The following is a 13,533-nucleotide window of genomic DNA, read 5'->3' as shown; positions in this document are numbered from 1 at the left end:
CCTTATTTGGTTATTTTGATGCACACTTTTGTCTTTAAAGCTGCACTTGTTTTTTAACCATTGCGATAACATCAATTTCTTACATGAGCTACATAATAAACAGTAGTACAATGAGACAAACTATTACGTGACAAATTCAAAATATGTCATATCATGACAACCGGGCGTATGCGAGGGTATGACATTCAAGATAGATGTCTGATAATTGTGGTATATTCATTCCGTTAGGTATATGTAACAGACCTGTATTGGCTCCTCGGGAGGGGATACCCATCCATTTTTTTAGAAAGTTAATTTCCTCGATAGAAGGTCAAGATCTTCTAAATGAAATTTCTGGATTGAGTGAACCGTAAATAGAAACTGGATGGAGGGTTGGAAGTATCGGGTATTTATGGCATGTGGTCTTATCTCAGTCTCGTCGATTAATTCTTTCAAGTTTAACTCGATTTCACTTTGGTCATGTTTTAGAACATCTTTTGTTTTTCCGGGAAAATAAACCTTGGCCCTTAGAAAAAGATTGGGTTTATCTTTAAGCGATTGGGTTTTATGAGATATGACATATTTTGACATGACATATTTTAACATGATATTTTTTCTCTATTTTCTTCAGAAATTGCATCTACATTGTAATTGTCACAGAAATGGCACATTTTATGTTGCATAATGGAGACAATGTACTTTTAGAGACCTAGGTTACTTTGATGTTTTCTTAACTTGGGGTGTTACCTTAGGGGTTCTTGACGGTGCTGTGGCATAGTGAATAAAAAAAAATCCTGACTTCCGACTCCCGATCTGACTCGAGGACCCGAGTTCGATTCCCGCCCGGTGCTTACGTCCTTGGACAATATGTTTTACCCACCATCTCCCTCAGGTGTTGGGTACCTGACAATGCTATAGGGGTACGATGTAGACCCTTCATTTTCTCGTTGGCAATATAATAATATCATCTAATTTTGTATTTTGATTTTTTTTTTCATTTTCTTTCGAAAATTTGGCAATATGGAGTTGCAGGTCATCGACCATGAAGTGGGTATGCATGAGGTCGAACAAACTAAAGCCCACACATTTCTTTTTGAAAGTTCTCACGCTAAAACATATAAATATCCGCTATTTGTGGTAGTTCATTAAAATTAAACGTGGATATTTATCGAATAGCCATGTTTGATAAAAACAACAACAACAACAAATAAGGCATAATTTCAATTCAGGCTTCTTCTGTACATTTGACCTGAAAAGTCAATTTTTTTTTTTTTTTTTTTTTTTTTTTTTTTTTTTTTTTTAGATCAGCCGTCACGGTGGTGCCTTAATAGATGTCCAAGAGCTGACGCTGAATCACCGGGTGCACTTCACGAGTTTGACACCACGAATCATACAGATTCGTAGGTCATCGAGCCAGATGGTTATACAGCCTGTGAGTCGTACAGCACATGAGTTTGACGCCATTGAGTCTGACACGGCAAGCAAGGCCCATGAGTTCGACACGTACATGTAACAAACAAGACCCACGAAGCCAACACATTTACGGCCCAGCTATGTTATGTCGAACTCGTGGGATTTTTGTGTGTTGCTTAGAGAAGTGTCCAGCTCGTGGGCCTTGTTTGCCTAGTATCAAACTTGCGGGCCTTGTTTGCATACTTTCGGACTCATGAGCCTTAATAAATTATTTGCCTGCTGTCGAAGTCATGGGCCGTATGACTCGTTTGCTGTATGATTCGTGGATGTCGAACTTGTGGGATGACCCCGAATCACTTCGCTATCTTTTCAAAGTCTGACATTCATTTGCACATGAGCTCTGAATTGAATTCCATGTCACCATCATTGTCATTTTCTGAGGGTATGTAAGAATATAGAAATAATACGAATTAAAAGAAATGATAATAACAGTATAATGAAATGACATAAATAAAATTCAACATAATTTCACTTTTCTTACAAAGTAAAGAAGACTTGACTTGTCTCTTTCAAAAGGCAGGGAGAATAATATCCTTCATATCCGTTACTGACATGTCGAGGAAAATATGTGTGTATTTTTTTTTTTTGTTAGATAAGACTTTTGAAATTCTCTTTATATCGTTCTACGCATGTGACATCACACATTGCACTGTATATAGTAGTCTTCTCATCCAACAGTGAGAGTGCAGATACTTTCAAAAGTCAAAAGTTTTGAATGGATTGTCCATTTTTCCCAAACTTTCACCGATGTGGAATTCTACTAATAGTGCTGCATTCACTTAATATACATGTACATGAGACTGGACTTATCCTTTGATAACCAGAATAAATTCCAATTCATATAGTCAAACAACCACAAAGTAATGAATATCTAAATTAGCATGAAGACTTGTGATGACTTAGTTTGTCGACCTCATTTATGCCAATTTCGTTGTCGATGGCCTGCAAGTCCCTATCGCCAAATTTTCAAAAGAAAATGGTAAAAAAAAAAATCCAAAACAGTTTAGGTCATACGGTGTATTGATCAAATGAATATCAATTCTGTTAAATATGAGGAATACACATACAATCAGATATTGATGTTAATAAAATCAATACCAACAAGGTAATGTGCATTTCTGACTGACCTAATACAAACATGACTTACAATATTTTATAAAAGTTTTAAAGAGATTGAAAAAGATTTGTAAAAGAATCCCTGCTTTGTCGTAATTCTAGTCTTTGACTTTGTCTTCATCTTCGATGTCGTGACCAACGTCATCATCAAAAAGAACCATGGCAACTTTGATTTCTCATTTGAGGGCAACTTTGATTCTATCAGCTGATTGCTGATTGCAAAATATGATTAAATTTGTGAATTTTCATGTTAAAGATATGAGTTGTAACTCATTTTTGATACTGAAAATCAAGAAAAAGCATTTGGGAGGCTTATTTCTTGACACCGCGCATGCGCACTTGAATATCTGCAAAAGACGATAGCATTACAATTAGGCCAAAATCTTTTGTTTTCTTAAAAAGGGATATCCATTCAATGTCTAGACAAAATTTCAAGTCATTTGAAAAAAAAAATCACGAAAATATACAAATCTTAAGGCTGAAACTTGAAAAATTGCACAGATTTTGCAAAATTTTGTTGAATTTTGTCGACATCGTTGCCCATTTCGTTGTCGATGACGACAATCTGAGGGCTTATATTGCCAAACTTTGCTTTGCATCGTATTTTCCATCTTCTGAGGAATCTATAAAATACTAAAATCTTTGGTTATCATTGAAAAAAAAAAAGGTATGGGGACCACGTTATTAGGATAAATAAAATAAACCAAATGCTATTCCCCCATATTCGCAAAAAGGTCGTTCCGGAAGTGACGTCAAAAAACGTCAAGGGAAGGGTCTTGGGACACAACTTTTTTTTTTGGTTAACATCAATTTTCTGACCCTCCAGACCAAGGGCTACATGGAAACACCAATAAATGTTAGGTGCAGAGGGGGTGCACGTTTACCCTTACTAGCCCATGGCCTACTAGTAAGTTTTTGCTGGCATAAGCGTTGATACTGATTTTATCAGCAGCTTTGACTTTGATGAGTTTGTTTGGCGGATTTGTATATGAATTCGGAATGCTGCTTTTCTGCATACGGTCCATTATGTCTTATGTATCAACATTAAATTGATTATCTGAATATAAGAACGACCCAATCCATGGAACACCATTTCGAGTAAACTTAAAAAAACTTCATATCTTTTCTGTTTGTCCAATAATATTCTATTTACCTGTAATGGGAAGGCAACATTGTATATACAAATTAGGACATTTAATTATATCATTATGACAATTAACATTTATATTAATTGTGGAGAGGCCATTTTGTGTGATGGACTTGGGTCGTTCTTTGAATCATATGGACTTGGGTCGTTCTTTGATTCATATACATGATATTCTGCTATAGAGATGAGAAAAGGATGAGAGAGGGCGCTATTATATGAATGTAAGAATGACCCAAGTCCTTCACTCCTACATTCATATAAGATTTAACTCATTCATTTCAGGCACTTCCGGGGGTAATTAGGGTTTATCATTTATACACAAGATGAGTCCACGCATAAGCTACAATTTCCCATGTCAAACTGAATTTGGCCAAAAATTTGACTTGGGTCGTTCTTATATTCAGGTCTTCGATTTGGAAGTCGTTTCATCAGGAAGGACGGTGGTATCGGTTCGGGTGTGTGTGTGTGTTTGTGGGGAGGGGGTTACATTTCGTTATTGCAAAAGTTCGTTATTCTAAAGGCTCTTTAGTCCGAAGGTTCTTTATTCCGAAGATTCGTTATTCCGAATTTCATTTTTGGATCAACGATCCTTCGGAATAACGCCACAAACATTCTGATTAACGAACCTTTTTTTTTCATATTCGGATTAACGAACCTCTAGGTATAGGGAATAGTGTGTTTCGGATAAAAGAACCTTCGGGAAAAAAAAAACGAACCTGCGGAATAACGAACCTTCGTGTGTTTGTGTGTGTGTGTGTGTGTGGGTGTGTGTGTGTGTGTGTGTGGGTGTGTATGTATGTGGTTTGGTGAATGTGGGTGTGGGATGATTTAGGTTTCGGTTAATCAGGGGTTGGTGGGTTGGGGATTGGATTTGAAGAAGGATAGTCGTGAATGGTATGACAGATTTTGGTAGGATTTAATATTTAGGACAGATGTAGGCCCTAGATTTGTTTCGGTTGGGGTGGGGGTTGTTCGGGTTTTTTTTATGACTGATTTCATTCTAGATTTGTATAATGTATTTGCGTTTTTTATGTATATATCCTTGTAAATAAGAAGGTGTTACATGATCCCAACCAATATATCAAAGGGATATAGGTTTGGTAGGGCCCTACATGTCAAAACTTTCTCGTGAAGAAACTGTTAGTGTCTATAATCAATCGAGTTATCTATGTTGGCGTGAGATTATTTGTAGTATGAATTCACAAATGGATTTGCTTGTGTTTCGAATTGCCATTTGTAACTTTTTTGTTCATGTTACACCAAGAATGGGTCGATTTATGAATGATTTGAATGAAATCAATAAATATCAAGGGAAAAAGTGTTGAGTTAGTTTATTTGCTTTATGAAGATTTGTTTGAGTGTTCGTTGGTGTTTGTATTAAGTATGTATTAGCGGTGTGCATATGGCAGTTCGTTTGTACTAAAATCAACTAACGATTCACAAATTATTTACGGCGTGTGGGAATTATTCGCTCATGCATTGAGCATGCCAAACTTATTCTGGGACAAAGAATAGTGGTATGGACGTTGTAGTTAAGACTGATGGAAGAATATAACTGCAGTGAAAAAATGAACAAAGATAGATAACATTTGGGGAGAGTACCTCCCTCGTATGTATTTTCTCTCGGTCTCTCTTTCGCCTAGCCCGCGTCACCACTGAAATAGACACACCCATACTATTTTTAGATCAACGCTGGGGTGACCTCTTTAAAGTTTAAAGCAGAAATGTATAGAGAATCTAGAAATATGACAGGTTTGATATCTACGGAAAGCTAAGAAGCTAGTTAACAAAACTAGATATCTTTTACACGATGTAACTTTACCCAAACTGTTTTTGAGATTGAAAAATCACCCAATTTCCATGACCACGTAGCTCCGTTCGCTACAAGAAACATCGGATTTGAGCGACGTCACCCAATGTGTATGAGCTGATTTGCCGTATGAGACCCGCTCTGGCAAAACCCGAAACTTCCTCGGCAAATGTGATTTCACGCTACAGCCCGAAAAAAGGTCAAAAAATGACCTACCTCAAGGACCAAATTGACATTTTGGTATCACGTTGTAGGGGAAATTTTCTAGTTTCTGATTGATATCAACATTTCGAAATACAACCTACAAAATGTGGAGTTTTGAAGAAAAAGTGGGATGTCAATCTCAAATGTTAGCCAAAATTGTACGTCTAACGACCAAATCGCCTTCGGTTACGGCGAAAATGACTCTTCATTTGGCGATCGTGTCTTAAATATTCTACGTTGAACCCTGACACATTTGGTACCTACGGAAAGCTCTACCTCTGCTTATTCCAAATATGGTCATGGCATGATGTCATGCTACTCACTTTCATTCATAAATTCGTCCGAAACATGCGTAAGTTTATGCAAATCGTCTCCCAGACGCGTTAACAGCCTTGTTACCAAGACACTTGATCGAAATACGTGCAACCTACGTGTTATATTATGGGGATCGCTGCAGCAGCGGTGCATGCTTGCATGCAACACGTGTATCGTGACTGCTGCTCAGCACGGAATGGGTGCCACGAAAAATGACCATTTTGTGGGAGAAATTTCATAACTCGACCATGCATCGGTTCTGCCACTCCATTCACTCTGACTGTGTTGCAGTATTCCTTCAGATACAATGCGCTGCCACTTAGCAACACGGGTGGTGTAGTTTACCATTAGTCTCTATTCCTATGGGATATGAAAATGGAAAACGCAAAACGTATCGTTGCGTTCAGTTACGGATAGTTACGTTTAATTACGGTTACTTGCGTAAGTCTGCATCCGTGGAGTCCTTCTGCGAAATTTTGAACATTTCAAAAATTTCGCAAGCTTGGCGCCGTCAGTTTGCGTTTCTTTACGGATTAGTTACGGACAGCTACGCCTACAAACGACCCTGCGGATGCCTGCGTCCACTTATCCGTATCTATCCGTGGCGGACGTATACCATCGTAAGGCACTGTGTGACTGGGGCATTACGTAGACACACGAACGCGCTCACACACAACACAGAATACGTAGGGCCTACGTAGCCCACGAACACCAAACCCCTCAGATACTCATGCATGCACAAATCTGCGCCCACAAACACGCACCATCACATACCCTTTGATATACACATACGCCACTATGTACCACATACACACGTACGCATACAGGCACACGTAAACACATAGACAACACACCACTACCACTATACAACCACCACACATGCACAGTTTCTACATATTGTATTATTATACTCCAAACACACACACACACACACACACACACACACACACAACTATCACGGATTGTCGCCAGACGACAATCCGTGACGGGAGCAACAATCCGTGACGCCAACTCCGTCAAGGATTGTCGCCTCGAGCCGGGGACGACAATCCGTGTATAGGGGCAACAATCCGAGTCGCAACATCGTGAATTACCCTGAAATGGTTTTCTTGTTATATCCTTCATTTTTATATGCTAGACGTAGGCAATGAAACAATACATGTAATAGAAATAATCGAAAATGCAGCATTATCCAAGAATACCCTTTTATTTTGTGTCATTTTCACACAAGCTTTGCCTGTAATATAATTTGTTGATCATAATATAAATCTGCAAACTAAAAATTTCAATATTATGGAAATATCAAATGTGATACCAAGATATGTACCTATCCCAAGCAATGCATCATAGGTTTAATGTATTTCTTTAAATTGTAAATATGTCTGTGATACATAATATAATGAAGAGGTTATATAGGGGGTGCAATGTGCCCCCCCCCCCCCCCTTGGACCTGGAAGGGATCAAGATATTTTGGGCTTTATAGGGTCAATCTAAATGATATTAATTCATCTGAGCTCCTATAAAGATCGATTAGTCTATCATATTATACTTTCATACATCCCACGAAACACAAATAACCACCTTTCTTATATACCTATAGGCGTCACTCTTACAAGTATAGATGGTAGTGGTTTGTTTATTACAATTTGAATTAAAAAAAACTGACTGAAGATTTCAAATTTGTGAAATTCAATGGAACACTTTATTGAGGCGATGCCATTTTATCTACTTCCTGAAGAGATGGGTTTTTTTCATCTGAGTTTCAAATCACCCCCCCCCCCCTTCGCTCCACAGCTCAAATCCATAAGTCCACATTTCATGGTCCACGTCTTGGTGCCGCCAAGGTTTGTGTTTAAAAAAAAAAAGAGCACCTGTCACATGCCTAACATTAAGAATCTGAATTCATGGATTTTTTACTTGTCTTCCCTTAGTATTTTATGTTATTTCTCACCCTCCTTCTGTACTGCACAGCTGGAATTAATCAGACACTCTGGAGGACTTGACATTTCTGCTGCTGCATCAGAGGCATATGCCAAGAGTATTTGCACCATGCCAAACCTTAAGACTCTGGAGCTAGGGGAAGTCAACATACCCGACGGTTTCTTTCTTGCCCTCAAGACATCAGCATCAGAAGCAAGGGTATCTTAATTTGCATTTGTTATATTCAAGTGTAATATCGTATAGTGGGCCATAGAGGAGAGATTCATGTTGACCGTTTTGAATTGAATCGAAAATGAATGGAATGACAAAAGTTTTCTTTAATACAGAAGGATTGTAATCATTCGACCAGAAATCGATTTTTTTTTTAAAATAAATTGAAGGAATAAATGGATGGGGTTTCCCAGGTACACAAAACAATGATTCCAATATTAGTGTCTACTGAAAATTGAATAGGAGATGCTGGCATAACCCCATAATCCTACCTTTAGGTGTCATTCCTTAGATGATACATGTACTAATATTACAAATGTGGATGGTAGTGGTTTCTGGATAGGATAGAAAAAATAGTGAAGATTTTATGTGTAAAATTAAATGGAAAACTTTATTGAGGCAATGTCATCGTATCTACTTATTGAAGTGATGGGTGTTTTAATCTGTGTTTTACATCATCCCCCTCCTCTTCACTTCACCATCAACACCTGTATGATATAAATTGAGAAGATGCCATTTTCTGCCGGAAGAGATGGGTTTTTTTTTTTTCATCTGAGTTTCAAATCACCCCCCTTCGCTCCACAGCTCAAATCCATAAGTCCACATTTCATGATCCACCTCTTGGTGCCGCCAAGGATTGTGTTGAAAAAAAGAGCACCTGTTACATGCCTAACATTAAGAATCTGAATTTATGGATTCTTTACTTGTGGTGTAGGTTGTTGCTTTGTTCAAACTTGCAGTTATGTGACCACAATGTTACATTATGTCTTCAGAATGAAAATTGTTACAAGCCTCCATGCCAATCGGTCGGGATCCTTATTCGATAATATGTACTCTTTGTATATGTGTTGTTCGTATTTGTGTGTGTCGGAGGGAGGAAAAGGGATGAAAACATGAAAACATGGAGGTATTATATTCACACTGACAGGATAGTCTTCCCTTAGTATTTTATGTTATTTCTCACCCTCCTTCTGTACTGCACAGCTGGAATTAATCGGACACTCTGGAGGACTTGACATTTCTGCTGCTGCATCAGAGGCATATGCCAAGAGTATTTGCACCATGCCAAACCTTAAGACTCTGGAGCTAGAGGAAGTCAACATACCCGACGGTTTCTTTCTTGCCCTCAAGACATCAGCATCAGAAGCAAGGGTATCTTAATTTGCATTTGTTATATTCAAGTGTAATATCGTATAGTGGGACATAGAGGAGAGATTCATGTTGACCGTTTTGAATTGAATCGAAAATGAATGGAATGACAAAAGTTTTCTTTAATACAGAAGGATTGTAATCATTCGACCAGAAATCGATTTTTTTTTAAAATAAATTGAAGGAATAAATGGATGGGGTTTCCCAGGTACACAAAACAATGATTCCAATATTAGTGTCTACTGAAAATTGAATAGGAGATGCTGGCATAACCCCATAATCCTACCTTTAGGTGTCATTCCTTAGATGATACATGTACTAATATCACAAATGTGGATGGTAGTGGTTTCTGGATAGGATAGAAAAAATAGTGAAGATTTTATGTGTAAAATTAAATGGAAAACTTTATTGAGGCAATGTCATCGTATCTACTTATTGAAGTGATGGGTGTTTTAATCTGTGTTTTACATCATCCCCCTCCTCTTCACTTCATCATCAACACCTGTATGATATAAATTGAGAAGATGCCATTTTCTGCCGGAAGAGATGGGTTTTTTTTTTTTCATCTGAGTTTCAAATCACCCCCCTTCGCTCCACAGCTCAAATCCATAAGTCCACATTTCATGATCCACCTCTTGGTGCCGCCAAGGATTGTGTTGAAAAAAGAGCACCTGTTACATGCCTAACATTAAGAATCTGAATTTATGGATTCTTTACTTGTGGTGTAGGTTGTTGCTTTGTTCAAACTTACAGTTATGTGACCACAATGTTACATTATGTCTTCAGAATGAAAATTGTTACAAGCTTCCATGTCAATCGGTCGGGATCCTTGTTCGATAATATATACTCTTTGTATATGTGTTGTTCGTATATGTGTGTGTCGGAGGGAGAAAAGGGATGAAAACATGGAGGTATTATATTCACACTGACAGGATAGTCTTCCCTTAGTATTTTATGTTATTTCTCACCCTCCTTCTGTACTGCACAGCTGGAATTAATCAGACACTCTGGAGGACTTGACATTTCTGCTGCTGCATCAGAGGCATATGCCAAGAGTATTTGCACCATGCCAAACCTTAAGACTCTGGAGCTAGAGGAAGTCAACATAGCCGACGGTTTCTTTCTTGCCCTCAAGACATCAGCATCAGAAGCAAGGGTATCTTAATTTTCATTTGCTATATTCAAGTGTAATATCGTATAGTGGGCCATAGAGGAGAGATTCATGTTGACCGTTTTGAATTGAATCGAAAATGAATGGAATTTCAAAGTTTTCTTTGATACAGAAGGATTGTAATTATTCGATCAGAAATCGAATTTTTCTTTTATAAAATGAAGGATTAAATGGGTGGGGTTTCCCAAGTACACAAAACAATGATTCCAATATTAGTGTCTACTGAAAATTGAAAAGGATATGCTGGCATAACCCCATAATCCTATATACCTTTAGGTGTCACTCCCTAGATGATACATGTACTGATATTACAAATGTGGATGGTAGTGGTTTCTTTAGTAGGATAGAAAAAATAGTGAAGATTTTATGTGTAAAATTACATGGAAAACTTTATTGAGGCAATGTCATCGTATCTACTTACTGAAATGATGGGTGTTTTCGTCTGTGTTTTACATCGTCCCCCTCCTCTTCTCTCCACAGCTACAATCCATAAGTCTTCTTTTCATGATTTACCTCTCGGTGCCGGCAAGGGTTGTGTTAATAAAAATATATACTAGTATATGTACATTAGATGTGTGTGTGTGTGTGTGTGTGTGTGTGTGTTTTACTATACATATACATATATGTATACGTGATATGTATATGTATATATAAATATAATAGGGGTATCTCAGCCTCTATGAGCATATGAAATCGTAATCATCATCAAAACCTGTATGATATTACCTTCAATTCTACAATAGCTGGAATCAATCAGACACTGTGGAGGACCTTCCATCTCTGCTGCTGCATTACAGGCCTACGCTCAGAGTATCTCCACCATGCGAAACCTTCGGGATCTGGAGCTGGAGAATGTCATCATAGCAGACAATATCTCTGTCTCCCTTACAACATCAGCATCAACATTTGGACTATGGGTATGCCATGTGTGTGTGTGTGTATGTGTGTTTGTGTGTGTGTGTGTGTATTTGCTTGGTGTTAGTTACTTTACAGGGAATCTTTAGTACACGTTTAATATTTTTTTTCGATTGAAACAAGAAAAAAAAAAAAAACATGATGAAACCGCTTACCATTAAAGCACTGCCCCGAAGAAAAATTCACTAAGAATGGATATCATGGACAAATTATATATCGTCGGTCGCATTACGAACCGGCGAATGTTCGAATTTGCGCGGAAACACGATTACGAGATAATCGCGTTTAAAGAATCGGGACTTCTTTAAACGTATAAAAACGTGTCTTATAACCACACATTGATGATAATATTACGAGAGTGATGAAAGCGGAATTTTCTGCTTTGTTTGATACTAAATATTACTTTGCAGCCACACCTGGGGCTCTGTGGTAGTGATGCAAAGTGCGTTTGCCGGTTCGTAAAACCCCCCATTTCAGCGTTTTACGTATATCGTGTACTAAAGAGCGGGCATTACGAACCGGCAAATGTTTACATTTGCCGGTTCGTAAAACCCATGCTCAACACGTGTGGACTTCAGCGAGTGCGCATTACGAACCGGCAAATGTAACATAAAATGGCGCGTATCATAACACATTCCACACGCTTAGGTGGTACGCGCACAGTGTAATGTATACATTCGCCGCTCTAGGTAGTGGGATTGTGATTCATTCATGTTCATTCATGTTCATTCATGTTAATTGTATCATAATCATGGATATTAGGAAAGTGTAACAAACACCACAGTTATTTTCTCAAACTATACAACCTACCTGTACTTTTACACATTAATTGTTGATGCGAGTAATGTTATCAAACTGTGCAATGGGTTTTTGATTGGATGAGTACCGTTCTAAAGTGTGCCTGGTAGTCACTGCAGGGCTGCCAACTCTCACTCATTGAGAGTAAGACTCACTCATTTTGGTCCTTTCTCACTCTAAAACTTGATTTCATTTGCATGCATTTCTATTGATCTCACTCATTTGCCTCCTAAATCATAGCATTGGCCAATGGGGGTCTCACTCTCAACTAGTTTCAAATGTTGGCAGCCCTGTCACTATCTATAAATAAAGTGTTAAATTCATTACCAGTATCAGTAGGCCTATTGAGAGAATATAATTACACCCATACAAACACAAACATACACAAACACACACTATACACGCACATACCAAAACCAGTAAACACACTCGAACCCACACACACAACCTACTTTCTTTACACATTAATTGTTGATGCCAGTAATGTTATCAAACTGTGCAATGGGTTTTTATTGATTACTGGATGAGTACTAAAAGTGTGCCTGGTAGTCACTGTCTGTAAAAAAGTGTAAATCCATTATCAATATTGAGAGAATATAATTACACCCATGTAAACACAAACACACACTATACACGCACATACCAGTACACACACTCGAACACACACACACATACCCTCTTACAAAGCAGTCATAATCACCTCGTTCTCCAAATTCTAGGTATCTGTGTCTCTCTAACTCCTCTTTTTTCTATTCTCTTGTTCTTTTCTTTTGTTTGTTTTCTATTCACCAGTCCCCAAGTTTGTGAAAAATTCTGCATCTTATTAATTCAAAATGCACCATACCACATGTGTGTTCATAATTACATACAGTAACTACAAAAAAAGCATTCTCCTCAAACTTCCAGATATAACCTGTAAATTAGTGATTTTTTTTTTTGCATTTTCGACAGCTCACAATAATTACATTGTACACTATTATTACAATACATTATATTACAATTAATACAAAATAGATGTGACATTCTCCATGATACTTCACAATGTAATCTCACTTGGAAATCGATGAGAAGTTAGGCATTTGTTGCATTTCAGAATTGTGTTCTGACCACTATAAAAGTGGTGCAATAACATACAAAATACAACATTCTCCCAACACTTCACAAGGTAATCTGACCTGTAAATTGGTGAGAAGTTTTGCATTTCTTCGACTTCACAAATGTATTAGAGTAGTACGCATGTTAGTCACAAATAGTGCAATAACATGATCAAGTGTACCATTCTCCTCACACTTCACAAGGTAATTT

General features: G+C 37.8%; 1 protein-coding gene across 1 annotated transcript; it reads left to right on the top strand.

Moving 5' to 3' along the window:
* The first annotated feature begins 999 nt into the window (after nt 1–999).
* LOC139726043 (uncharacterized) lies at nt 1,000–13,035 on the top strand. The gene is made up of 5 exons (XM_071637125.1): nt 1,000–1,026; nt 9,180–9,347; nt 10,333–10,500; nt 11,259–11,432; nt 13,021–13,035. The coding sequence occupies exons 1-5, from the start codon at nt 1,000–1,002 to the stop codon at nt 13,033–13,035; spliced, it is 552 nt and encodes a 183-aa protein (XP_071493226.1).
* The last annotated feature ends 498 nt before the right edge of the window (nt 13,036–13,533 follow it).

The sequence above is a fragment of the Diadema antillarum genome, unplaced genomic scaffold (assembly GCF_040938485.1).
Source record: "Diadema antillarum isolate AM-2024a unplaced genomic scaffold, OU_Dant_1.0 seq00000076_RagTag, whole genome shotgun sequence".
Lineage (NCBI taxonomy): Eukaryota > Metazoa > Echinodermata > Echinoidea > Diadematoida > Diadematidae > Diadema > Diadema antillarum.
Note: the sequence above shows the minus strand (reverse complement) of the source record. Positions and strands in the feature narration are given on the sequence as shown.